The 916-nt window shown below is 44.1% G+C and overlaps 1 protein-coding gene across 1 annotated transcript in view; it reads right to left on the bottom strand.

Annotated features, from left to right (window-relative positions):
- Positions 1–916, bottom strand: part of LOC104410792 (F-box only protein 6-like) — a 2,669-nt gene that overhangs the window by 1,219 nt on the left and 534 nt on the right. The window contains exons 2-3 of the mRNA XM_010021052.1: positions 469–595; positions 162–257 (exon numbers count right to left, since the gene is read on the bottom strand). Coding sequence (XP_010019354.1) covers positions 162–257; positions 469–595 — 223 coding nt within the window. The remainder of the gene's footprint in view (positions 1–161; positions 258–468; positions 596–916) is intronic.

The following is a 916-nucleotide window of genomic DNA, read 5'->3' as shown; positions in this document are numbered from 1 at the left end:
CGGGAATCCCCCCTCCTTACAGCCTCCTGAACATAGGATTTAGCGTCTGTTTTACTCAAGCTACAACTCCCAAAGGATAAAGCGCTAATTTTCTAGCATGAGAAGCTTCAGAGACCTGGCTTGTCTCTAGGCCAGTGCCAGTTTTCAGTGCATACGCTCACCAGTCCTTGACTACAATTTCAGGCCGTTTCTCATCCATCAGCTGATTCCAGTATCCTTCTTTCTGCAGGGTGATGAGTTGAGACTTGAAGCATGGCCTGCAATAGCAATAAAAACATTCACAGAATCACAAAACACATCTTTCCCTCCCAACATCTGCACTTTCCCTGACAACTTTCCTCTCACCAAAGGCCCACGCCAGAGCCTGCTGTTCAGTGACCTGCCTCAAGCCTTCCAACTGTAGTGCCTTTGCAGATAGATGGGAGGAATCAGGTCTCCAACTCCTGATCACTGGAATCCAGTTCTTACCCATATGAAGTAACGAAGTATTTCTGTACTTTGGGGTCTGGGATTTCTCTTCCATGAGGTCCAGGCATATTCTCAATCTTCCATTTATCTCCCTCATTATTATCAAGTTTCCAGTGCTGAAATTTCTCTAAAAACATCAGTATCAAAAAGATGAGTGTTAGGACCTCAGTGCAATTTCCAGCTTTTGATAAAGAATTAGCTACAGAAGAATACCAGGAGCCTACTCTGATGAGTTTTCAGAAACACTCTATTATTCCTACAGCTGAAAGCGACTCCTGTCTTTATGTTGCCATCACTTTCAATGTAGCTGTCAGCAGCCAGGGCAACAGGGAGCAACTTCCTGACCACATCAGAAACACAGCAATAAAGCGGAATTACAGTACTCATATTAGTCAAGTCTTTGACAACAGAAATTTCCCAGCTGCTAAACGTTTAATCCCAACACCTG

This window comes from Nestor notabilis, unplaced genomic scaffold (genome assembly GCF_000696875.1).
Source record: "Nestor notabilis isolate BGI_N333 unplaced genomic scaffold, ASM69687v1 scaffold22178, whole genome shotgun sequence".
Classification (NCBI taxonomy): Eukaryota; Metazoa; Chordata; class Aves; order Psittaciformes; family Psittacidae; genus Nestor; species Nestor notabilis.
This window is presented reverse-complemented; position numbering and strand designations above follow the sequence as displayed.